At 41.7% G+C, this 24,101-nt stretch overlaps 2 protein-coding genes across 4 annotated transcripts in view; both read left to right on the top strand.

The window, feature by feature from the left end:
• LOC126053268 (splicing factor 3B subunit 1) overlaps nt 1–24,101 on the top strand; it is a 647,576-nt gene that overhangs the window by 66,862 nt on the left and 556,613 nt on the right. The gene's annotated exons all lie outside the window — the stretch shown is intronic.
• ANKRD44 (ankyrin repeat domain 44) overlaps nt 1–24,101 on the top strand; it is a 143,723-nt gene that overhangs the window by 19,808 nt on the left and 99,814 nt on the right. The window contains exons 1-2 of one of the 3 annotated variants that reach the window (XM_049797952.1): nt 14,635–14,652; nt 15,088–15,248. The exons of the other annotated variants lie outside the window; for them this stretch is intronic. Of the exons in view, the coding sequence (XP_049653909.1) occupies nt 15,105–15,248 (144 nt within the window). The 5' untranslated portion in view covers nt 14,635–14,652; nt 15,088–15,104. Of the gene's footprint in view, nt 1–14,634; nt 14,653–15,087; nt 15,249–24,101 lie in introns of those variants that run through there. 3 annotated transcript variants of the gene reach the window in all.

Raw genomic sequence — 24,101 nt, 5'->3', positions numbered from 1 at the left:
GCTCAGGAATATGTTCAATATACAGATATAAATTAAAAATTCAATCCCTGAATACTGCAATAAAAAAAATTAGGACTAAAATAGCAACAGGCCTGTGGGTACAGTACATAAAAGACCTGGATACTCTGAAAATGGCTGCCCAAAACCAGCCAGGGTCCCTGCTTCCTGGTCCCTAGGAGCCAGGGCAGTGGCGATCAGTTCCCTCTGCTGACCCAAGCACTGGTTACCAAAAAAAGCTCCCAAAACTGAGTGATGCTCCAGCACAGCCAAGGAAGTGAAGTTTGTTATACCAAAATAAGAAAAGTGTGCTGTAACCTAGCCTTACAAAAATCTTCCTTAAAAAACCAAAACAAAACAAAAAACCCCAACCAAAAAGAATCCCTGCCTAAAAAACAGTCTCTAGCCACTTCTTTTTGAAGGAGCGAGGATGTGGCGGCACATCATAGTGTTACACCCAGTAACCCACTGATTTCTCTCCTCTGTACTTACGCTGCTTTCGCAAGATGCCTTACAGCCATGTAATTTCACCTTTATTGGTCCTATCTGATTTATTTCTGATGCATATCTTCCCCCTCCTTTGAATCACAATTATTTTCCCTCTGAAGACTGTGTGAAAAGTGTGACAGTATTTTAGTTTGCACAGTATCTCTTGCAACCTTTGAGCGCTTATACATAAAACATAAGCGTGATCAGGAACCTAACAGCCAGCAAGAAAACACGTCAAGATGCAACTCGAAGAGCAGCATAGGTCCCTTGCTGCCAGCCCCTCTCCCCAGGCTGTGCCCACCTGAGCAGCGGCATTGCTTATGAGCACCTTGGTCTAAATTACTCCACTGAATAATTTGTGCCTATAGTGCTGTTCTGGCACTGGCCTGGGATTTCCAAGACCGGCTGGACTGGCACGCTATCAGAGGATGCAGAGGCGCCTTTATTTGGAGGAACAAATTATAGGGAATATTGATCTTCTGAAAGGCATTTATTCCTGCTTGCCTTTCATTCCTGCTTCACCTTTCAAGGTGAAGATGGTTTGGCAGGACAAAGGAGTCATTTGGAGGGTTGTCTGTGGCTTGTGGGGCCATCTGTTTTGCAGGCCTGGTATAAATTCCCTACATATGCGTTGTTACTCTACAATATGTTTATACAGTATGTGCAGGTTCAAGCTAGCAGAAGAAATGCATTTATCTGCTGCTGGCAGAGACACTAGCCCCATAGCACTAACATAAAATGTAGTTGTTTGCTTGTGGGATAAATAGAAATCTCTCTTCTCTGATTGTTAACCAATTTCTCCATATGTCACTTACTTTTTACAGTTAACCTCTCATAAAATACCCTAACGAAACCTTTCCGGCATTTCCCCACCCCAGCATGGCTTTCTGCGTTTACGTTAGTGGTCTGTAACAATTAAGGTAAATATTATTGCCATTCAGGAACTACCTTTTAGATGTGCAGACATAAAAGCTTGGCTCCACCAAAATTTATGGGCGTGTTGCCATTACCTTGAGCGGGACTAGTGTTTTCCCCTTGGATGTTGGCTCCTGGCGCTGGGAGTGCTTGAGAGGCAGTCTTGTTTGAATTTCTTCCATGTCTGTTGGTATGAGCTCCTCAGGCTGCAGTTGCAGCGCTTGTGGAGCACCTGCTGGAGCTTTCATACTAAAGTATTAATCCAGAGGAGTAGCTGGGGCTCAGGTAATAGGAACTCCCAGGCTGTACTTAGAATTTTGGAAGATCATCCCTAATTTCTAGCTTTTGTCCTTAATTTAAGCATTAATGTTGGAATTATTGAAATTGACTATTGAAACTAACTGTTCTGCCCTTGAGCACGGACAGATCTTGACCTTGCTTTTAACTTACCCCTCATAATTTGCTTATGTTAACAAAGCATGCCGGAGGAAGCACCCTGATGCTGGCAGCTGGCCATGCGAGGCACCTTGGAGGGGTCGGTGAAGGTTTGACAAGGGGTGGGCTTTCAGATTTCACACCCTGAAAAGACCAGGGTGCCTTTTGGGGTAGGCATCAGTGAATCTTTTGCTTGGTGGGTAATACTGAAAACAGATACGGAAATGAGTCGGGTAGAAAATAGTACTGTAGTGACACATAAAACGTTGGTCTGCTTTTCAGCTGGATCCTCGTGGTGTGTGCTTCCAAAGTGCTTTGGTCACAGTGGTCATGCTTGGCCTCCACCCATAAGTGGGCACATGATGCCAGACGTGGGGTGGCCGAGTAGCCCGAGCCCCTGTCCTGGCTGTGGTGCTGGCTCGGTCCAGTGACCAGCCTCAATTGTGGCCCCGCCGTGGTGGCCACCACGCTGTGGAACCTTCAGGAGATTCCCCCCTCCTCTCAGAGGTGTCTGGCACCTGCTGTGCGGCTCTCAGCCAGAGGCAGGTTTTGGCACAACGCTCACCAGTACTGCCTTTACGCATTCCCCTGTGCTTACGTACTGATCGGGTGTCTCTCTTTGCCAAGCCACAGGCGTTTTGCTGCCTGCGCACTAGGTATTTCCACTGTGCTGCCATGGCTATAATCAAGGTGTCCTCCATCTCTGTGCCAGACGTCTCCTGCTGGGCCATTACACCAGCTTTTTCCCTTGCCAGAAGGAGAAAATAAAGTCTGAATGTGATCTGTCACTTGTGGTTGAGTCTGTCTTTCTTGTGGCTGCTGAAGCAGCCTGCAAGCAGAGTGGTTTTCAGGATGTTGCTGGAAGGAATGGAATGGAAAATCATGGGGGTGTATTGGATGGCATGGGCTCAGGAATTCTGTCTGACATCTCTTGCTTTAAAGTGATGAGCTTTGCTGCATTCATCATCCTCCTGGGGACTTGGTACATTGAGCGATGGGCACTTGGGAGGACACAATGAAAGGGTGTTATTTTGGTAAATGTTGTGTGTGTGAAATATATTGCTTTTCAGCCTAATCTTTTGTGGGGATGGTGGTGCTGTTAGTTTCTGAATAATTGCTTCAGATTTTTCTTGATACATCGTTACTCGCTTTCTGTTCTAACCTTTTCAATGGTGTTTTCAACTGTTACACAATTGTCTTTTTGCACCCGACCATGTACATAATCATTTATATCCCTTTAAAATCCTTGTGAATAACTTTATTCTGGTACCATTATATTTGACAGTCATCACAAATAAGTGCCAGTCATTCCTGAAGTTAAAGACAACAGGACCGGAACTGACATATAGTGTCCTTTCACTTCTGTACACCTGTTTAAAAGCTAGGAAATGTTCCTTTTTGTATAGGATAAGCTTTAGTTTAATTCACTGTTAATGACTAAGTTGAGGTATCTCTTTTCCTCCCAATGAAGCTTGTACCTTCAAGAATCTACTCCAGTTATTTGAGGATGAAATTATTTATGTCTTAACATTATAAGAAAGGGGAGAACATGATGTAGCTTCCAAGTAGTTATTTGTTAACCATATTATTTTAGACGTCAACGAGTGTTTTACTGAATTTTTAATTAGTAAAAATACAATTTCTACATGTCTTATTGTTCATGATATTAACTGCAAGTTTAAATGAATCTCTGCTGTCTTCAATTACATGTAAACTATATATCAGTTTGCTGCAGTTAATGGCAACAATGTTCTGTAATCACAGTATTCTGCATTGTGACAGACAATTTTATATGCATAGTTTTTTCTGCCATCATTTCTAGTGTCCAAGGATCAGTGGTCCATGAAATCAGATCTATGTGACTATTCCTGGTGTATTAGCATTACCTAATTTTCTGTGACAAACTTTGGTAATGCAATATGCTGGAGGCTTTTGGTTGCCTTTGTTCAGCTGGAAATGACCTTAGTTATATGTTAACTTGACATGCTGTGTGACATTCTGGCCTAGTTGCCTAGATATACAAATAAACTTGCTTGATGAAGTGACAGCTGCCTGTTTTTCTAGATGGACAGGTACTGCCTAATAGAGTCAGTAGATACAAGGGAAGATTCAGTGGATAAACCTTCATAGCCCAGCATGGCAGAGGTGGGATTAAGGGAGATTTTGGAACATTCCAAAGCTTTTAGTGTTTGGATCAGTGGTGGTTTAGGCCCATCCTCTACAGCTCATCACTTGCTTCGAGCTGCAATTCTGCTGAAAACTCTTGGAGCCTTTAGACAAATGCCACTATTTTGTTTTTTTTTCTTTAAGCTGGAGGACCCACCTCTTGTGCATACTTAATAAATACGTAATTGCCTTTGAAAATAAAAGCAGGTTGCTTTTTAAAAGAAAATCAATTAGATCTTTAAAATACAGTTAATTGCATGTTTACCTCTTATGATATCCAGGAGATATCCATGTGTGTGTATGTGTGGGGGGCATTTGCCTTGTGATGCTGATACCCTGTATTAAAGAAAGAGAAGCCCAGGTTTTAGCAGGAACGGTGAAAATTCATGTCTACTTATTTCCACATTATATAAATGAAAAGGTATGTCTTTAGACTGTGTCAGCAAGGTAGTTTTAAAAGAACTGGAGGCCTTCTCTCTCTAGTAGTGGGTTTGTGTATGTACTGACCGATAATAATTTTACTTTTATTAGTACTCTGTGCAAAATTAAAATATAGCACGTGAACACGAGTACCTGATGTAATAGCTAATGTTATCTTTAAGAATGAGGAGTATTGTGAGCAGCATGTGCACTTCCATGAAATATTATTAAGCTGTGAGTAAACTTTTTCCAAACAGGTCCAGTTTGTGAGGTACAGAATTGTAATAATGTTGCGTTGTGCTTCTGCTGGGAATGGAAAGCTTTTGAAGCTGTTTTCAAAATGCAGTGTTTAATATGACACTAAACTGGATGTCAAAATACAGCTGGAGTAATGCCAGGACTAATACAACGAAAGACAACAGAAACAGAGGCTGGAATTTTTCTACAGAGAACAATAGTGTGAGCAAGTTGTCACATATCAAAGTATGTATAGCAGCTTAAGCTTGCCTTCTTTTGAAGGTTGTATTGTATTTCTGAGTTGGAAGACAATATTACATCATCTTAAATCAACTGTTATCTGATCTGTCTCACTAGTTCGTGTTGTTTCTGTGCCTGTTGGTATAACCTCTCTGTTTCTTCCCTAAACCCTCGCAATGGAAAGGTTTTGCTGCTTTCTTTACATCCTGGCAAAACTCAATGGAAAGTCTTACACTGACTCTGAGGAACGTGTTCATCTCTAAACTGTTGATCGGGAGCGGGTTGGGGCCCTGCTTCCCTACCCACTGCCACCAATTCTCCCTGCTCTCTCTTGTGAAGAAACATCGCATTATTTCTAGTCAGTGGGATGTTCCTGCCAGCAGTCCAAGAAGCTTGGGTGGAACAGACCTTGCTGGTCACACGCTGAAATAACGACACATGATGAAAAGAATTACAAAAGCTTATTCTCAAATATGCCATTAGTTCAAAGTAAACTCGCAGAGTTGAGAAGGCAGAAAGGGCTTGTGTTCATGGCGCAGGGCTGATTTCTGTGCTTTCTCACAAGATGGCTTATGTGGCTAGGTTTTGGAAATTTTCCGTACAAAGGCAAACAAACCACGTGGGCAGCAGTCAGGGCCCCAAAGATAAGGCAGTGTAGCAGTGTTTGTGTTAAAATGCTGGTCATTATTCCAGCAAGCTCACACTAAGAGGCACTTTCTGTATCTCGTACTTTCAAATCCATGTTAGTCAGATGTAGACCTAGTGCTGCCATGGTTTCTTTTGCTGTGCCTCATTAATAATGAAAGAACTGAATAATAGATTGTGGGCTAATGTCTGGCAGTAGAAGCAGTGGCCTGTATTTGACATGTAGTTGGTAAAAGTGAGTGAGACTCTCTGCTCCCTCCCGCCCTTGTTATTCCAGTTGAATTGAAAACCACTTTTACTGTCTCCTCCTGTCTCCCCTTCCATCAGTCAGATGGCAGTCTCAAACTAAGCTGCACGAACTGAGACTTTTTATGTGGAATAAACTTAGCAATTCAGAGAAATTTGTGAATGCCCCAGCTTCAAGAGTTGAGCTTTTTTGTTGTGTCCTTCTCTTTTCCCTGTTCTTAAGGGTTGTGAGGTCCCACCTTTGATCGGAGTGATCCCTGACAGTGTGATTCATCTTGCTAGATAGAAGCTGACCTCTGTCTTCTGGATGGAGGGTGGAAGTCAGTCTAGGTTTCAGGCAGTGTTACAGAATTGTGATAGTATGCCATAGCTTTCAAATACTCCAGTTTTCTGCTGAGATAAATTCTTGAAACTACTTCTTTAGCCCATAACAAATTTCAGATGTGTTCAGTCTGTGCGTTTTCTCTCCTGAAACTTCTCAGCTTTCTCTTGGTCTCTTGTTCTGTAGCATGTTCAGAGGATACTTACAATATGGGTTTTGGAAAATGGGTGATGATTTTTCTCTGCACAGAGACAGTTCAGCCATAGGTGTCCTGCTCACTGAGTCTGTATTTTCTATATGCACCTGCAGATTGAATTATTCAAGGTTTGGAAAGTGATGAAGTCCGTAAGCTCAGGTAAAGTGAATTGTATGCTATAAACATCCTACTTCCCTTCTTCCATGCCTTAGTGATGACCTCATTCCCCTATGTAGTAAAATTTAGGATTGCTATAAACAGGAAATATTATCAAAACAAATTGGCTGCACCCACCCTTAGAGCTTCAATGATATTTCAAGATCTTGCTTGAACAAAATAGACTATAGTTGTGCAAAAGCGTAGAGCTCTGATTATATCATTATATTAAAAAAATGGGGTTGTAATAACGTGGGAGAAAATCACAAGTTTCACAAGAAAAACTGGAAGAGATCCAGTTCTAAACTTGGCAGAGCTAGTTATATAATTGAAGGTCTGGGAGGTCAATCTGTTCCATGCTCTGGTCTAACTTAATTTATGTAATTAAAGCTGCTTCTGCCTCCTTTCCCCCAAATAAATTTGGCAAAATGCTGTTCTCTCTTTAGCATGGGGAATAATGAAAGTTATTGACTGTGACTATGAATTACCTGGTGAACTCTGCAGAAGTAAGGGAGATACCATCTTTTTAAGTCTCTTATCCGGATTTATTAGGACTCATTAAATAACAGTGATACTGCCCAATTATTGTTTATACTGAAGTGTGCTTGTGGGTTTGTTTCCAGGAAGAACAGAGGTAAAAAAAAACCAACACAAAAAAATCCCCAACCAACTTCCGGTAGCTGTTTAAAAGAGAAATTTAGGCGAAGTTGTAGCTGCAAATTAATTTTAATTTTCTATGGCATTCTGCATGTCTACAGATTGCTCTTACCTGGGGACAGTGGCTCCAGCTGGCTCCTTCAAAGGCTGGCCCTTCTGTACCTGGGTGGTCTGCATGCCTGCATGGCCACCTGGCTTCACGGGGGTCTCGGGGTTGGTGATTGCGGTCCTTGCACCTTACTGTTCCTTTTTTATTTTCTGCCTATGCAGTAGGTTGCGAGGAAAACCTGTTGTTGTTCCGGTCACCTATTTTATACAATACTTCACCTCTGCACTTCTGTACGTACCTGTCTGTCTGGTCCTTTTGGGGCCAAACAAAAGCACAACTAGTAGTAGCAGGTGGTTTTCGGTGTGGGAGCTGGGTGCTGCCCTGAGCAGAGCCCAGCATGAGCAGCTAGATGTTATGACACAGAAAAGGAGATACTGAGTCATGATGGGGAAAGGTGGAGGCTGCTGACCAAAAGCATAGTGAGGGTCTGCTGCAGGCATCAAGGATGTTTATTTGGTTTTACATTGCTTGTTTGGTGTTTGCTGCTGTTAGGGTGCCTGGCTGTTGTGGCTGGAAGCTCTGCTAGTTTCTGCTTTGAAGGATGAGCAAGAAGCCTGTATGTAAACCAGGAGCCTCAAAGAGATGATCTTGTTTTGCTCCACTTCCTAATAGTTTTTTTTTCCTTTGCTTGTCCTCCTGCTAAAGAGACTTTTCAGGTTACTTGAGGGGAAAGGTAGAGGAGCGGGACTGATCTGGTGTAGCTAGCGGATGCACACAGGGTCGTTGGTGCTGAATGAAGCACTGGCATGCCCTGTCCCACAGCACAAGCAGGATCTCCCTGCCTGTGCTGCTCGCCTCAGTCGTAATTACAGCGGGAGATGTCTCGGCGGAGGAAGTTGTTTGTAACCCCGCTGCTGCGTGTCAGTGCTGTTTGGTTGTTACTCATCCAGGCTGTTGCTGGAGATCCAGTACAGCAGGCAGCTCAGGAAGTCCTGGGGTCAAGTGCCCTGCAACTCAGGCATCCAGCCAAACCAGGTGGTTTACATTTCTGTCACTTCTTTTCAGAGAGCTGTGCAGAGATGGTTATTAAAGTTATCACAGACAAAACAACACTGTTCCCCTTTCTCTCCTGTATTCATCCCAATGAATGTATTCATTCATGTTAGTCATCCCAACCTCTTAAATCTCTATACATGCATAAGCAAGACTTGACTTGTCATTGAAGTTCAGCAGGTGCATAGATGTTAAAAGTGCTATGTATTCTGTAATTTTCCTGACCTAGTGATTTGGCCTTTACCAGTAGCCTTAGGCTTAAATGGCGCAGGATATAAAAATGGGTTAGTTATGCTGCTATGCTTGTTTTAATAATAATAATAATTGTAAGAAGTGCCTTTGGGTTTCTAGGGATGTACACTAGCAGAAGTTGCATTTCATTGGCCTTGCATGGTGCCTGGCTTTTGCAGTGGCTCAGCTGCTGTTCTCAGAAATAAAAACCTTTGTGGGAGGTTTGTGGAAATGCAGTGAGTTTTGCTAGTGTTTGGACTTCCCCACATCAGCCTCGGGAGAGTCTGGGTGTCTGCAGAAGGAATACTGGGCAGGGAGTTTTCACATCTTTAAAAAGACGTATAAAACCTGAGTCTGCTTTTAGGGTAGGGTAGCCCTAAGGCCTGGTTTGTGCCTCTTGCCCTGTAGCGAGGGCAGGGAGCGTCTGGTGCAGAACTGGCTGCTCATGACCAAGGAGGGTGCCTGAGTGCCTAAAGCGCCCGCAGACTTGCTCCTCCTTGCCAGTTAAACAACAGCACTAGTACACTCTGAAGCAGCCCGAGCTAGTTTTTCTGGCAGGGTCACGGTATGTTGCACCACTGATGTAGTGAAACTCTAATATATAATTTCCTTTTGAATACTGTATACTGTACTATACTATCCTTGCTCTATTGGGACATAATAGCAATGCAGAATGATGGGATCCCTAAATCCACTACTAGATGATATGGTAGAGCAAAATCTTACTGTTATTTTGGGTGCTCGTTGTAGAACAGTACTATGTTTACGCAGAAAAAAGGTGTATATTTGTTAGGAATAGGTGACTGCAGCTGTCTTTTCTAATGCAGTTTAAGTATCAGAAGGATACGATACTCAGCTGAAATATATCTCACCTATTGACTGATCAAAGTCACATTGACTGGGGAGCTCTTGTTTTAATAGAGCCTCTAACAATGGCCTATGTATGGTAAGCATAGCTGTTTGCTTGTTACCTGGTTCAGTTGCCTTCATCTACCACTTAGTCTATGACAGTGCTTATACCTTGTGTTACACCTCAGACTCTCCATTCAGCCATCCTTACCCCTTTTGTGTGACACAAAGTCCCAGAAGAGACTTGGCAGAAGAAATCCCAAACAGCCTGTCCCCAGCAAACTGCCCCTGCTCCTCCCTGCAAAAACCCTCATGGGTGAAAGAGCATAAGAAGCGTCTGATGGAGTTGGATCCACTTCTAATCCATTGTCCCATTCATAGTTGTGGTCAGCTTCTGAAACTGTGAGGAAATTGCAAGTATGCTGAAAGAATACAGACGGAGGATGATCTCCCCATCCACAAAGGTTTTCTTATATGCCCTAATTGTTTGAGTTGGATAAAGGCCTGAAATCCAACTTTGTAGATCTTTTTCAAAATATGGTTGTAGCATATATAGTATATATGTGTGTATATACATGTGTGTATACAGAATATACATGTGTGTATGTGTATATAAAATATTGCATATGTTACTTACAAAGTTTTGACTTCTAGATACAACAAATTTCTTGACCTAAGGAAGCATAGTGAAAGGATCCCAGTAATTATTGGCAGTGTTCAAAACTGTCTGCCTCTGTCCATGTTGAAAGAGAACATGAATTGTCCATCCCAGCAGAAAGTTACAGGGTAAATTCTGCTTGGCATAATTTCTTAGTGACTAAGAAACTCATCATTGGCTCTGTGTGGGCAGAGGATCTGTCTGTGGTGAGCTGAGAGCTGCAGAGCAGACATGGGAAGTGTGCTGGTGGGACTAGGTAGGATATGGCATTTGTATGGATGCTTCGTGCTCTGCTGTGTTAATCGTTGCTCTTCAGAAGCCCTGTCCAGTTTGGGAAGGGTTTCTTCCCCCCTCCCCCCAACCCCCATTGTCTTAAGATGAGGAAGGTCATACTATGGATGTTAAAGGCTAACATACTTGCTGAGACACAGATACTTTATTGTTTCTTTCCTATATGAATTCAATTTACAATGAACCCTAAGAAACATTCAGTAGCCTTGGCTAGTTTCAAATGCCTTCAGAATAGTTGCCCAAAGCTGAAATAAAGAATAATAATTAAAAAAAAATATAAACAAACCAACTCCAAATTTTGCAGTTAAATCTTTTTAGTGATGATTACTAGATATTATCATTCTTGAGGCTACTTCGTTGTTAATTACTACTTTGATACTGTTTTACTTATGTATCTTAAGCTTAGATGCTGCCCTCCTACGCCAGCCTTACAGCTATTTGGCTTTAATACAAGAAAATGACAAACAAGTTCTGCCCATTCTTGTTTAAATGCCAACCAAATCCATTAATGTTGTCATTGTTGTTGTGAGCCTAGTATTACAGGGCTTATATGAGCATTTGTTCATATTTTAAAAAATATTGATCCTCTTTTAGTTACAAAAGGGAGAAGGCATGAGTTCCAGAATAAAAATTGACTTCTTTATGCATGTTTATTTTCCTTTAACTCTGGAAAACTCAGGCCTTTCATTTGAGACTTTGCGGATGTTTTCCATCCGAGTCGTAAACTCAGTGCTTTCTTCAAAGCATACGTGGAATTTGTAGACTTGCATGGCCTAGTGAATGGTTGGGAGTCCTTGTCTGCTGTGTTGAGATGAATGCACACAAAAGTTCAAGTAACTCTTCTAAACTTTTCCTTCACCAGAACTGAGTTTTTTTTGAGGCAAATAGAACCTGAGCTCTCACTTCTCCATCTGTTTCTTTTCTCTCTTCTCCCATTTGTGTCAGGCTTGAGTCTTATTTCTTTTTAAAGTGCTAGTGAGTCAAACCACAGGGATAAGTAAATGGCCATTACAGTTGCAATGGCATTATCCTCTCCTCAGGTAGAACCTCCTCATCCTCACCATCATGGTGAATGTGCCACTGGCTCTCCCCAGGCTGCGGTGCTGATGCTTCGTCTCTCCTGCGCTGTGACAGTTGCTGGTGGCCGGAGCTGGCCTCTGCGGGCACCCAGGGCTGTCAGTGTTCCTCTGCACTGGCCATAGGCTGCATGAAAATAGGAAAAAACGCTAAGCCGTTATCAAGCCTTTCTTCCAGATGTTAATGAAAACCAGTTCAACCAGCGAGGTATTAGATACATAATTCATTTTATAAGTAATTCCATCTTCAGCTTAACAGGCAAGTGCTTATTAGTTAAAAACTTTGCCAATGCCTGAAGGAGCAATCCGAGTGAGCAGATTTTAAGGTGCTGAATGAAGCCCAGTTGCCAGCGATCAACTAAATGAAGCTGCCTAAGGACTTGAGGTGAAGGAAGAGAGCTATGGGGAGGCTTTTGTTTCAATAAGCAAAGGATAAAACCCAAACCCCCAAAACCTGTGTCATTTTTGTTTTCTGTCTGCCTCCATGAAGGGAGTCTTCTGGTCTGTTTTGCTCTCCTGTGTTTATTGACATTTGGGAGAGCTGAAATCCCGACTACCACCTTTGGATCACTACATTCCCCGGGCCATTCGATCGTGATGTGGTGGGACCTCAGCAGACCTGCTGGCTTGTCACCACATATGTCCTGGCATTGCTTCTCATGTTGGAGTTGTTCTGGGATGGAGGCAATGCTGAACGTAAATGTGCACACATACTTCCCTCAGCCAGCATCAGCCACAGTGAAAGGGGGAGGAAGTGGGGAAAAAAAACAACCCAGCAGTATGTTTGCAATCCCCAACTTGAAATATCTACCCTGTTAGATAACACTCCATTACTTGCAGGGGAATTGGGTGCTGTGTCTTCTCGCGGTGACGACTTGGCGAAACGCAGAATTATTTTTCGCCCTGCCATATAATGGATAACAATCTCACAGTTCAGCTTTTCACACACCTCTTGGTGACATGCAGTTGTTCTTCAGGTCCTCATTTTCCCTGCTATGCAGTAGGGAAAGGAGTGAGTGTGTATTAGATGTCATCCAGTCGGTGGACAGTGTTTGGAACAGGAACTGATGGAAACTTTCCATAGGGTGAGGTTTTGCTATGGAAAAGCTTAAACTTTATGGAGAATTTTAATGAACATAGTTATATCTGGACATGTTATTTGTTATTAGATTGAAACTTCTCCAGTTTTGCTAGAACACATTGCAACACAACAAAAAGCTGCTTTAAAGGTTTATTTTGAAATTGCTGCTGGGATGTAAAGCTCGTATGTGTGTTGGGAGAGGGGAAAGACCAAAGTGTAAACCCAAGCACGTTAATCTGCAAAGGCTACAAAGCTGCATTTTCTTAAAGTATGTTTTTCTAGGTTTACCTTAAAACAGTGATTAATGCTTATTATTTAACAGGAATTCAAGGACTTACAAACTTTAGAGTAATGATTTTTTTTGCCCAGATTTTATCTTGAAAAATGTGAAACAGAGGTTTGTTATGTGAAGAGTTCATAGAAGACTTTGGGATTTGCTTTAAAGAAAATTAGTCAGTCTTTCTCCAGACAGCTTCATACTGTTAAATAGCATCTCCATGTAGGCTGTGATAGTATCAAAGAGTGCTTTATTTTTGCCTCCTTTGTGACCTCCAAAGGGAAGAAACAGAAGAACATTAACCTTTTCATATGTATGTTTGAAATTATAAACTTAAAAATCCATGAATGTGCTTCTGTAAAAATCTCTTCCCAGCTGGGTTCCTGTAGTCCAACTCATTTCACTGTTGTCTTTTGGTAGTGAAAAACACTCTTGCTATTTACGAAGCGTTTTTTGGCTATTTGCCATTGCTTGCTGTTTATCAGCATGCCTGATGTTTTTGGTGGAGGAAATACCCATGTTTTTTGCTACATATAATCAAGTTAAGTATAGCTTAGTTTACTACTTTTTTGCTTTGTTCTGTTTTGTTTTTGATGTTGGAGACCTGTAGACATTTGTTTGGTATGCCAGCTCTGCTGAGGGAATTTGTGAACGTGTCTTTTGTATTCCTTGCTTACCGTCTACTGACCTGGAATCTACCCTGGCATTACTCAATAAAATTTTAAAATTTAACAGCAGCTCTTTTTTTCTTCATGTGTATAAACTGAAAGAGAGACAGAGATTGAAATTCTCCTATCATTTCAGTTTCTGAAGGAAAATGGAGTAAAGATATGTAAGAAAGTGGTGTAGTGTAGGGCTGAATTTATTAAAAAATTGGTTTAGCAAGCTTTCAGGAATAGGTTACTTTGTAACATAATCTATATCCTCAAAATAGTGCTTCCAAAATAGTGATTGCTAACTTCTTTAAAAAACCTACTTCATCTGGCAAAATGAAGGATATTTTTTCACCTTCTTGAAGTGGGTTAGAGACTCTGATGGCAAATGGTGGCCTCTGTAAAGTAAATTGCCTTTCTTTTCTCGTTTTAGTCTCTTGATGAATGGGGCAGTGTCTCTCATCCTTAAGTATTTTTTAGTGAGCTAAGCCTTGAGTCATATCGTCTATTTATTCTAGGCCTCTTTAGAGCTGTGAGGTTTTATAATAGGGCTTCTACCAGTGTAAAAATTTATTTGGAAAACTACTTTGTACCTTTTCCTGGTCCATTTCTGTAGTTGGGACTGAAAGTAAGTGCTTATTATGTGTGAAAATATTTGCTAAAGACTCTCCCAATGTCTGAAGAGAGCTCTGATCTAAACTTCCCTTTAAACTGGACTGAAATACAAGGGTCACTTGTAAGGATTTTAGGAGCTGACCTTCTTCAAAGTTGATAGCATTCATGCATGTTTTGGATTTGAGCTGCCCTAAAGTAATGTGAATGTTACTCTTGTAATTTGACACACACAAACTGTGATCTTTCTTTTCTCACATCTTAGTATAGCATCATGACTTTTTTGGGGTGGGACTACCTAACATGTAGTTTGTAATGGAAATTCTCATCCTCCTCTTGCCAACCCTTAGATGATTTGTCACCCCCTTCCTTCCACCCAAGATGTTTTGAAGACGCTAATATTTTGAGGCAAACAGATAATTGCAAGTAAATGCCACTACATTGCAGCATATCCTTCCTTTTATGCCAGCCAAGCTGCACTGGCAGGAAGCAACGTTAAGACCTTCAGAAGAAATTATAAATCCTTGCTGTAGCACATCTAATTCTGTTTCAGGTCTGAAATGGCTGCCTATGAAGGGTGATTCTGTGCTGTTGAGCAAGCAGTGGTGGCAAAACATTTAGAAATGTCTGCATCTTTCCTATTGCTGTTTTCCAGTATAATGAGGTGATGGAGCCACTCGTGAACCTGACTTTGAACATTGGTGTGTTTTGTTTATCTTGAATGTTTTCTTCACACATCTGAAGCTTACTGAGCAACTGAACTTTTAGAGACCCATACTCCCTTGGAGGCTTGTAGTTTGAATTTTTACCTGACACTAACATACTGCTCTTCCCTGTGTTCTTCTACCCTTTCAGAAAGATTTCTGTTTTCCTTTAAGTCCTCCCTCTTATCACCTCAAAATCAGCAAGAGTTTATCTTGTATTTCAACAAGAACTTGTGTTGCATTTTCAGTTTATTTAGAAGGAAATAAGTGAAACAGCTGTCTGAAAAGGGTCTATATCAATGATTTTGTCTTTCTTTTAGAATAATAACCTAGTTAGTTGTTCCGGCACAAAAGTCTTTGTAAACGTAGAGTTGTTGCTCACTTTTTCATGTTATTTTGTAGAGAAAGTAATGCTTTTCTTTCTTTTTAAAGAAAACAGAGAAATAAATATGGACTGTTCGCTATATCACCCAAGGAGCCCTCATAATGAATTAGACTGTTATTTTGTGCCAGCTGACGTACGAATACAAAACAGCACAAGAGCTTCTCCAAGCAGGACATACTCCTCATTCCTCAGAGAGGAGCCCACTGTGGTGAACCGCAGGTAGGGTAGGTGTGGTGGTGGTAGCCCTCGCTCTGTTCTCTGCCATTAGAAGTGCCTCCGTCCTCATGCAGATCCTTTTGGTTGCCTCAGGGGAGGATGGTGTCAGTATCTGTGATAGCACTGTTCCTCCACGGCCCTATCTGAGGAAGCGATTAACTTGGATCTGGGCTGGTCTGTATCTGACTGCACAGGGCCTCTTTTTGTCCCCTGTAGCTGCAGTCACATGAGCGTGGTGTGGCTGAAATCACTTGCCTGTGGAATAGGAAATATTTTTCCTTTTCCCCTTTTTATGTGAAAAAAAACCATGATTCATTCATGTGCTGATTGATCTCCACATCTTGGAAGCGTTGCTTGAAATAACCCTGGGCTGCACAGGCAGTGCTAGTCCTGCTGCTAGTGGTGGGCTCTGACTTTGCCCCTCTTGGGACAGTGCCCCCTCCTCGCCTCTCCGTTTCCCTGCCTGCAAAAAGGGGTCAAAGCACTTGGGCTTTTGGTTTGTCAGGGCTGTACCGAATGGCAGTGCTGCGGTGTGGTCTCCACTTCCCTTCTCCCTATCTATTGTTTACACTGAGCCTTAGATAAGATGAGTATCTTTTGTTTTTCCTGTAGATAATAATAACAGCCTGTCTCTGCCAATACAGGATTAGGCTCTTCTTTCAGGAAGACGTGGGAAGAAAAAAATGAGTGTGGGCTTTGTAAAGTATGTGTGACAGAAAAGGTTTGAGGGCAGGGCAACAGCAGGCTGCACTCTGGATGGGAATGCAAAATGGCTCTACCGAGCACTGATGCCCTTGGAGAACCTCTCTGCCTCAGCTGCATCAGCCACGGCTTGCTCGCTGGTCAACCAGCAAGAACTCCTCAATGTCAGGATTTTCCCTTTGTGAAAATACTGCCTTGATGCTCAATGGCAAAAAGCAATTGTCACATTGCTCATAACTGTGGTGAATAACAGAAATATAGGAATTGCTGTCTGAGTTGGTGTGTTTCCATCACTCATCTGGTCAATCTTTGGCCACCTGTCACCTTTCTTTTCAAAATAAGTGTTGTCCCTTCCTTATGCCTGTTCAGACTTTTGTGCCTGTGTCGATACAGAAAACTGAGCTGCTTGTTCTGATAATGGTAGTAGCCTGGGTATAGTTTCAGGTCTAAAAGTGGGAAGCTCTGTTGATATCTTGTTGGGCCAAAGTTAACAAAGCAAAAACTTGCTTTTTGACACTGTCTTTATGGGAGTGTTCACAAGTCAGTCTGTCACTCCGGATATTCTTGAATATTTGTAGGAATGCAGGTGGGTGGATTCACAGATCAACACCTGAAAGGAATTTGAAAACTTTAGACTCATCATGTGTTAATTGGACTGTAAGCTGGGACAGAGCCCTCTTGTCTTTTCCCCACTCTATGCTGAAACGTGGCTGCTGTAAAGTAATTGGGAAGCATGTGTAGAGTGGAAACTCCCTGGAGAGTATTCACATTTTTCTGTGTTAATTCTGCTGTTGCAGGGGGATGCATGGTTTGTTCTTTTTTGTGTTCTTTTTTTCCCTTCTCACTAATTCATTCACTAGCTTTAGGTAAATTGGTCTTGTAGATCTGATTTTGTCAGCAGAGACTATATAATTGGACTCTGCAGTTTACGTGATTCCTGTCTCTGCAAAGTGTCTTCATTATCATATGGCTTTGCTGTAATGCAGACCTCCGAGGCTGTGAGGATGTATGAGTTCCATTCTGCCCCAACCTAACTGTGTCCATGATGTTTGGAAGCAAGACCAAAATTTCCTGGGGCCTCCTTTATCTCTTGTTGTTCTGTCTCATGGCAAATTAATCCTTTTTTTTTTAAGATTTGTATATATTTTATCTGTCTTATCCCATGAAATACGGTGGCATTTAGCTGTAACCCGCAGTTACTCATATGATGTATTCCCTCCTTGCCTTCAGAGTTTAGTCTTGCTTTAAATGGGACTTATTTGGATGGCAGCCTTTCACACTGCAGTTCCCCTCCAGAACATAGATTGCTAGATCTTGTACTCACCCGTCAAAATAGGACTTTGGAGCGAAGTGGATGGGTTGTCACTTAGTACTACTTTCTGTCTTTTGGTATGGTTATGTTAATTTATCTTGTGTTTTCAGCTGTTTTCTATGATTCTTGCTAGCAAAAACCTCCAAGAGGTCATCTTTTGCAGTTCATCTTGCTGCTCTGGAGGAAGCACTAATCTGGGCTAGTGGATGCATTTTCATTAACTTGCCAATAATATGCCAGGGAGAAACTTTGGGCTGGCACAGTGTGGCACAGCACAATTGTTCGTGACAGCAAGTGTAATTTACAGTAGGAATTTTCTATCGACGAAGTGTCAAAATCAAGGCTTTAATGTTGCTGTCTTCTGAAAAGGGCACTTGCATGAGTGGAAGAATCCTGACAGCATTGTTCTTCAGGTGCTGCATTTTAATAATTTCTTGCTATCTATTTGGAAGAGATTGTCAGTCTCTAAAGACTACATGACAATAAAGTGTCTTGTGTGCCCCTATGCTTTTCTCTTCTGGTTACATTTATTATTTTTTTTGCTGTCCAAGAGTCTTTGCAGGTATTTTGCAATGCCAAATTATCAAGGCTCCAAGTGTGCAAAACAGTAGGAAGTGCTCATCATCCATGCAATTTGAAGATATGTTTATCCTTCTGATCTGTACACTCGAGTCCCATCGTATCACTGGGTGCTCTTGGCAGCACTCTTACATAGGGGTGAAGTTTTCCAAACTCTCTGTGTGGGTTTCTGTTCGGGTACTGACCCTACAAACACTCTTGCCCTAGTTATGCTGTTTGTCTTGACTGAAAGGCTATCTGGTGCAAAGGATACTCTAGCTGGCCAGGCTGTAATAGACACCTGCTTTCAGTCGTACACCATCCCGTATTCTCATTTTGTTCTAATGTCATCTGACACACTGCGATCCTGTGTTCGAAATGGGGGAGGGGAAAAACCCCCTCTTGGGACCTGTCTTTTAGATAGAAAGAAAAGATGTGGGAGACCTTGTTGTTTTAAGATCTGGATGCCGTTGCCTAGAAAGTTGACTGTGTCTTTAAGAAAAAAATAAGTATTTATATCTGGTGTCTATCTGAGATCATGTTTACCCTACAGTGTTTATTAAACCTGAGTTAATTTTCCTCCTCTCTTTCTATGGCTGCAGGAGCTTTGCCAGTAATGCGTTATAATAACTTGTAGTCTAAGGCGGCACGGGCCACGGGCCAGTTTCCCACTCCGTGGGCTGGACTGGAGACTTGCTGCCTGGCAGTGCTGCACTGCTCCTCCCTACACTGCTCCTGCCCGTGCTGCCCAGGAGCTGTGGCTGGCTGACCCCTGGCTCCGGTGATCCTTGCTGCAGCAGCCCGAGCTGCCACAGAGAGGCTCAGCCTTGCATCTGAGCACTTTTGTTTAAAAAAACCCCCAATTATAAAGCCTTAATTACTCCCTGTCTCTCTCCCCTCTCCCTCCTGTCCATTACTCTGAAGGGTTCTTGAAATAGAGTAATTAGCATCACACTGTCACCTGGCAGTCTTGTGCTGTTTTAATAAAACAAGATCTCTGTGTCTGCTAGCTTTTATTTTGCATGATGACCAGGGATTACTTGCTCTTTTTAGTCTCCTGATATTTTTTGTCAGGACTATCTTGGCCGAGGTAAGTGCTATGAGTCACACAGCTCTGTTGGCACTGGCTTTTCATCTGGTCTTCCTCAGTAACAAACACTTCCAGCCTGAAGCCCAGGGAGCTGATGGGCTTATTGTCACGATGCTTTCAGAGGCAGAATTTGCTGTTGGTTCAGGTCTGAAATCTTGCTTGCCTTGGGTATTTGGAAATGTAATTTTCAGAGAAACTTCCGTATTTGACATGTATGTCTTTGGCAAGCTTGGAAAAAGTTGTTGTAGTCTGAGCTGCCCACAGAGGTGGATTACTAGAGGGAGACTCAGGGGGATGGATGCCTGAGATACCCAGCATATGCAAATAGTAGCAAGGTGCTCGGTAAGCATGTGCAAATGTCTGAACAACACAGACATATCTCTATTGATGTTGTTTGTTTCTGTTGCACATCATCTGGTACCTTTGCATTTTGCTGGCATTGCTGGGCACAGCCCCTTTGTCTCAGTTGTTTTTTCTGCCAGCTATCTCAAGGGTTCTCTTCCAGCTCCGGAAAGCATCCATATAAAACATTAAAGACCTGAGGTTCTGGTGAGTATGAGAGTTGTTCTTGGCCCAACAGTAAATCATGGATCTGGGCTGTGAAGCCGTAAGTTTTTGAGGAGGAATGTCATGTTTCTGGAAAGTAAAAGTGAAGGCTTTTCTAGTAGGTTAATCCTACTCTGTTAGTGTTGTTAGCTTGGCTGCCTGGGCCAGGACTACTTCTATGGAATGGGGTGAACATACACAGTGCACGTATCCACATATGCGTATATCCACATCTGAATTACAATATTTACATAATATCCTGCTTACACTAGAAATTTCTGTTAACATGTCTGTGCCAACCCAAGGCATGTGGGGGCTTTTCTGATTTTTAATTTTTTTTTGGCCTCCTAGTGTAGACAAAGTCATACCAGTTATACCAAATCATACCAGATTTTAGTGCTGCTGTATTTTAGTTTGTTCAATGAACTGCATAGACTAAAATGAAAAGTAAAAACCCACAAAACTGTTTAAAACTCTTCTAATCCTTCTAGTCTTCACTAGGAGGCTTTTGTTATGCAGTCACATCAGGAAAAGTAAGCGTGGAATATAATTTTCCTTTCTCCCTCAGCTGGATGGATCATATATAAGAGATTATTGTCTTGAGAATCCTACAGCATTTTAATGCTCAACAGAGCATATTCTCAGAGTGTTTGTAAGGGATGAGTAAGTAAGAACCATCTTTCCTGTAGATAAAAAACTTATTTCTTCTTGTTCTACTGCTCCTTTCTCTGATTTATTTATTTTGTTGTTTTATATTGGAAAAATCTGTTTAAATTCAGTTACCACCTAAGAGAATTGCACTAACGTGTAGCAGTAATTGTGATTTCTTGAAAATGAGATTGGTGCTTGGGCCCAATGCCAGCTATGTGGTCTTGGGCTATAAAGTCACCTAAGCAATAAGATGCTTGCATCTAGACATGATTTGCATTTGCTGTAGGCCTGCAGAAACAGCACCACAGTTGTTCTGCGTTTTCCACATTTTGCTTTTCTAACGATTTAAGCTGTGTTTTGGGTTGAATTTTCTCTGAAGAGACATTCTTTTTAGGAACATGGATGCTGATCCAGATCAGTGGGTAACCCTCATGTGACAGGTTTGTCCATCATTGGTATAGGCTGGAGGCAAGCTGGTGTTCTGAAAGGGAAGAGCTCAGTGTCCTGTTACGTCTCTCTTGTGCCTTCCCAGTTACTTTGTGAAAAAGTATTTCCACCACTTATAAAAATGCATTTTATGTGGTTTATTTTGTCCAAACTCTATGCCTATATGAAGGAGAGAAGATAAACTGCCGCTCAGGGTTGTTTGTTGCCTTTCATGCAGTGTATGCTGGGTATTTTCCCTTTGGGGTTAAACTGTGAAGCTTGTTGAAGCTAAAGTTTAGCGGGTAGGGGCTTTTACTTTCATGAGGTGAAGTACAGTATGGTGTCATTTGAAGGTACTGCTGCTGTTTGGTCTTTCAGGGTGCTTTCTTTTTCTTTTGTTTGCATACCTCTCCCCCAACCTCTTTCCCTTGGACCTTTTCGGAGATGTCAAGAGAAGTTGAGGGAGCTGCTGACATTGAAGAAAATAGGATAATCACAAGAAAAGTGATGTTGTCCCAAAGTGCAGATATCCCTGAGCTAGGTTAGCAGTCATGCTTAGGGCTTTTACTCCTCTGGGTATTAGAGAAAAATCTTTACAAGAAATCTGTATATCATTTGCATCCATATATGGCAGGTTTTTGTTTTGTTTTGTTTTTTTAGCAAAGGAACAAAATGTGTTTGTTATGAAAGTAAAGGTGTTAAACCTGTTTTCTCTTGGACCTCAGTTCCTGAAAATATTTTAGGTTCCTGGCCAAAGTGTGTTTCCCCTTTTGCAACTTTCTGAATGGAAAGTTGAATCACTTCACCATTGTGTTGATTTTCAAAGCATTAACAGCAATCCAACATGGGGCATTTGAAGCACTTCACATTCTTCAGTTTTTCTCAACACTAATTTTAACTGGGTTGAACCTCTCCTTGCAAGAGATGAATTTTTTGCCCTGTATAAGGGCTCTTACGGATAAGTTCTGGCAGATCTGATTGCAGCATAAAGAATTCCTCCCTCTCTGCTATGGGTTCATGGCTGTTAGACTTGCCTTTAAACATTTTTCTGGTGGATTTTGCCCCAAGATCAGTGAGAACAGAATGGATGGCTTGGTGGTGCTGCTGTCGCACTAGCAAAAGCTTGTCCCCGCTGGCACAGCCCAACTGAAGTGCCAGCAAGGTTTCACGTTAGCAGTGAACCGATGCACTGTCTAACTGGAAGGGATGGTCCTGGACCCTTGTTTGCTCCTTGCCGTGCACTCCTATCTCATCCTGCATGCTAGGGCTAGCGTTTGCTGGGCTGCTCATTCAGCTGAGACTCTCAAACCAGCAGAAAAATACTTGCTGCCACTTGGAGAGTAGGATTCAGCTGCCCAGAGTTGTTTGCTGCAGACTGCCTGAATGCCAGAGAAGTCTGTAGGGGAGCTGGTGGCTAGAGCAGGGTTGAGGGGGAGCGGGACTGTCCCTTCTCCCAGGACAGCCAGCTGTGCCCCCAGGACAGCCAGCTGTGCTGTGCTGCCAGTGGCTGAGAGGCTGCAGATGTGGCACATGCCTTGTTCTGGTGTGTCTGCTACCGCAGGGTTGCAGAATAGGTGCTTGGGGACATTAGCACCTTAGGCTGTCACAGCTCACCCCTGCTGCTGGTTTGCCAGAGCCCTAAGACAAAGTGAGTTTTTGAACTGGAAAACAAAACACCAGAACACTCTGGCAGTTCAGATGTCCAGAACGGAGACAATGCCTAAAGTGGAGGTTTCAGTCTTGATCTTTTCAAGTCCCTGAAAGTTAAGGTGACCGAACTTTCAGAACAGCCTCAGTAGTGTGTGTGACTGTCACCCGACATCTCCCAACTTAGGGTGGTGTTTGGTAGGCTACCTGCTTTGACTTCTGGGAGGCACAGGAGACAGGCAGAAGGAATTGAAGCCATGCATTCTTCAGGCTACAAAATGGAGGATGTTGATGGATAAGAAAAACCTTGCAGACTTTCCCAAAGAAGGCTTGTCTAAAAATCCAGTTAATGTAATATATTTTCAGAAGATTTATGTGGCTGCATCAAGTTTAAATGTCAAAGAACTATTTGACAGTAAATGAAAAAAAAAAAAGCTGAAAAATCTGACTAATAATTCATGCTTTATGAAGTAAAGCAGCTATCTCCTGCCTAGTTTAGAAAGAAACTTCCTCTGTAGATAGGGTTTGATGAACAACATATCTTTTACACGATTTAGAAAAAAGAAGAGTTAGAAGTTTGGTCTACTCATAATAAGCAAAGACTGTAACAGAAGACTGATGGTGCCCATTAAAAATGAGTAATTTCTGCAGGAAGAAATGGCCTCATCAGTGATTGCAACAAAGAAAAAGAGGTGCAGAAAACAGGACTGCAAGCCAGACAAAACTAGAGAATATATATATTATGCAGTCATAACCAGGAAGAACTACCTGGAAATGTGTGGGAAATACATAATTTTTTATGCACCAGGTTTTACAGTAGACTTGCCTATTTTTTAGTAACTGAAATGTTTGGTCCATAGCAAGTTTTATTTTGAATAATCATGGAAAACGAAGTGATTCATTGTGGGCGAAGACAAAGTGAAAGATGGGTAACAGTGATGACAGTAGTATCAATGCTTATCACTCATGTTGCACATAGACATTGTCAAAAATAAGCATTAGCCCATCCTTACACTCTTGTGAAATAGGAGGGTTTGGGGTCGTGAGGAATTTGTATCAGGACACGTAGTTTTTTATTGGAATAAAAGAGGCTAGACTTCTAGTCTCTAACCCAGTGTGCAAGTGATAGACCAGGTAATGGTTCTGATAATGCTGTTATGTGGACTGCTGATTCTCCCTCCAAACCTGGCACGTTATTTAGATAGATAAATTCGTGCTGCATTTTTTGGCAATGGAATTGTTGTCACTGGTATCGTACGGGTAAAATTGAGATGCATTGAACTTAAATTTATATTTTGCTTTTATTGCATCTTATGGTAGCGTGAATGGGTCCCTGATACTCTCTAAGAGGTATGATGGTTTCATATTCTGGTTGTTAATTTTTACCACTACTTAGCTCATTTTCTATTTGAGGGCTTAATAGTGGGTTCTTCGTTCAGTGACATCATTGCCCTTTTTTAATCAACCTTCTAGAATTTAACATACAATGTTACATATAAGGATGAGAATATTATTACTTCATTCTTTTCACTCTAGTAATTTTTATATTACAGTGAACACCCTGATTAAACATTTATCTGGAAAAGGCCATGATGAAAAGAAAATTTAATTAAATATAGGAACTAAATATTGAACTCCTGACTTGAGGCTGAACTGATAAATGAAATTAAATTTACACAGGGAAAAAACTATTGTAAAACTCATCCAGTATTGCATTTTAATGTTTTATTCAACTAGATTTACAAAGAAAGCTGCATATATCAACTACAGGAACTGATAATTTCTGAAATTCTTATTTAGGATCCACTTACTGTAATTGTGTTATACTAGAGGTGCTTGGTCTTTGAAAAAAGAAAAAAAAAAAAGAATCATCATTTGCATTTGAAATTCAAGCAGCACTGGTGCAGGAGAGT

This window comes from Accipiter gentilis, chromosome 1 (assembly GCF_929443795.1).
Source record: "Accipiter gentilis chromosome 1, bAccGen1.1, whole genome shotgun sequence".
Taxonomy (NCBI): Eukaryota; Metazoa; Chordata; class Aves; order Accipitriformes; family Accipitridae; genus Astur; species Astur gentilis.
This window is presented reverse-complemented; position numbering and strand designations above follow the sequence as displayed.